The 1802-nt window shown below is 56.4% G+C and overlaps 1 protein-coding gene across 1 annotated transcript in view; it reads right to left on the bottom strand.

Moving 5' to 3' along the window:
* Positions 1-359, bottom strand: part of FAM149A (family with sequence similarity 149 member A) — a 63590-nt gene extending 63231 nt beyond the window's left edge. The window contains 2 exon segments of the mRNA XM_027776597.1: positions 13-244; positions 246-359. Coding sequence (XP_027632398.1) covers positions 13-244; positions 246-344 — 331 coding nt within the window. The 5' untranslated portion in view covers positions 345-359.
* Positions 360-1802: the final 1443 nt, after the last annotated feature.

Genomic DNA, 1802 nt, shown 5'->3' with positions numbered 1-1802 from the left:
GTTGGTTTGGGGCTGTGGTTGCTCTCGGGCTACTGAGCAACGATGGGGTCCCTCCTGCTTCTGCCTGGCGGCTGGCGGCAGAGACCCTGGGGTGGGAGGCGGTGAGCAGAGGCTGCAGCTGGGCGGGCGCCCCGCGGGAGGTCGTGGGGGAGGCGGGAGCCAGGACCGGCAGGAGGGTCAAGGTCGGGGCAGCGCTGAGCGGAGTGCTAGCGCCCGAGCTTGGTGCCCCTGCGGCGGCTTTTTTTACTGGAGGAGGCAACAGGCGAAGGGACAGCGGGAGGCGCCGTCGTGGACTTGAAGATTTTGGCAAAGAGAGACCCGAGGTCCAACACAGCAAGCTTCATGCCTTGACCTCGGAAATGCTGTCCGCGCTGCGGCCTGGACCTCAAGACCACCGGGAGGCCGGCTGTCAGGCTCCATCCACCGCCACCCCGCGGGGATCGAACCGGGTGGACCCGGGCTAGGATGAGGACCCTGGGGTCTCCGTACACTGCGGAGTCAGGGAGGTCGCTGGTTCTCTCCCCGCGGAGCAACCTTCTCCTGCGCTCAGCTCCACTCAGCTGCAGACTGGTCTTCCCCGACGCCCGGGGCCGCCCGCGGTGCTCAGCTGTAGGTGTAGGTGGCTGCGGCGGGTGTCGCCCACCAGCGCAGGGTGCATGCCCTTCTCTGCCCCGGGGCTGCGGGACCCCGAGAGCCAGGCCCGGGAGACGACCCGGGCCGGGTAACCACGTCTCTCCTCCTGCCAGCGCCACCGGGCGCAGAAGTGCAGATTGCCTGAGACACCCGACGGCCCGGCTGGCCCCGGAGCAGCAGGCGGTTGCTAGGCTAAACAAAAACCCAGCTAAGCTCCCAGCTAATTGGGCCCCAGACTGCATCTGGGCCCAGTCTGCTGTGGACACCCTGGCTCCCCTCCTTCACGCATGCCTTAAAGGAACAGTGTCCAATTTCTCCACCACTCCAGGAACTTTGCCAGATTCGCCAAGCTCAGGGTTGAGGCTGAGGAAGTTGAACAGGACCCTGAAAAAAATCATCTCCCAGAATCCTGGGACTTCTCTAGTCTAACAAAGTTCGGTGTGCTAAATGGGTCAGGGCTACTTCTCTAAGGTGAGAAAAGGTGGACAAAAAAGATGTTTTCAGGTGAGTAACCTTGAAACAGCAGTGACCACTCCAGGGTTGTGTGTGAGGCATGTCTTTAAGAAAGACATATGGGAACAGCAGCGAGGTGCTTCCACCAAGAACCTGGAAATAAAATTGGGCTTTGAGAGCTAAACTAGTAAAACCCACAATATATGCGGCTAAACAGCACGTGGAGTGAACCATGAAACTATGTAACTAAAATGTTTCAGAAAAACTATAATCAGATGAACTGAAACTAACCTCAAACTCAAAGACAGACATGAAAAATATGAGTTTTATTAAGTGGGATAAACTGCATTTTCTTTCTTTTTTTTAGAGAGAGAGATTTTTGCTATAGGGCACGTGTGCTCTCTGGAGAGACAGAGAGACAGAAAAGAAGAAATCACCCCCCTCCTCCAGGGGGGTGGCCACGTGCAATCTGCTCTCCTCCATTCTCCTCAGGATTGGGCACGCATTCCCAGGCACCTGGCATGAGTTTAAGCCACTGGGTCTGGGACTCGAACCATGGTCAACGTGGGAGTCCAGTGATGTAACCGGTAACCATTATGCCATCTGCTGGTCCCTAAATTGCATTTCCTTAATTTGAAGAAATAGCTCTGAAAGGGAGAGTGTCTGAGTGTGAATATTTGCAGGTGCATCGGTTCAGTTTTGAACAAGTTTAGAAA

This window comes from Tupaia chinensis, unplaced genomic scaffold (assembly GCF_000334495.1).
Source record: "Tupaia chinensis unplaced genomic scaffold, TupChi_1.0 Scaffold000685_1, whole genome shotgun sequence".
NCBI lineage: Eukaryota > Metazoa > Chordata > Mammalia > Scandentia > Tupaiidae > Tupaia > Tupaia belangeri.
Note: the sequence above shows the minus strand (reverse complement) of the source record. Positions and strands in the feature narration are given on the sequence as shown.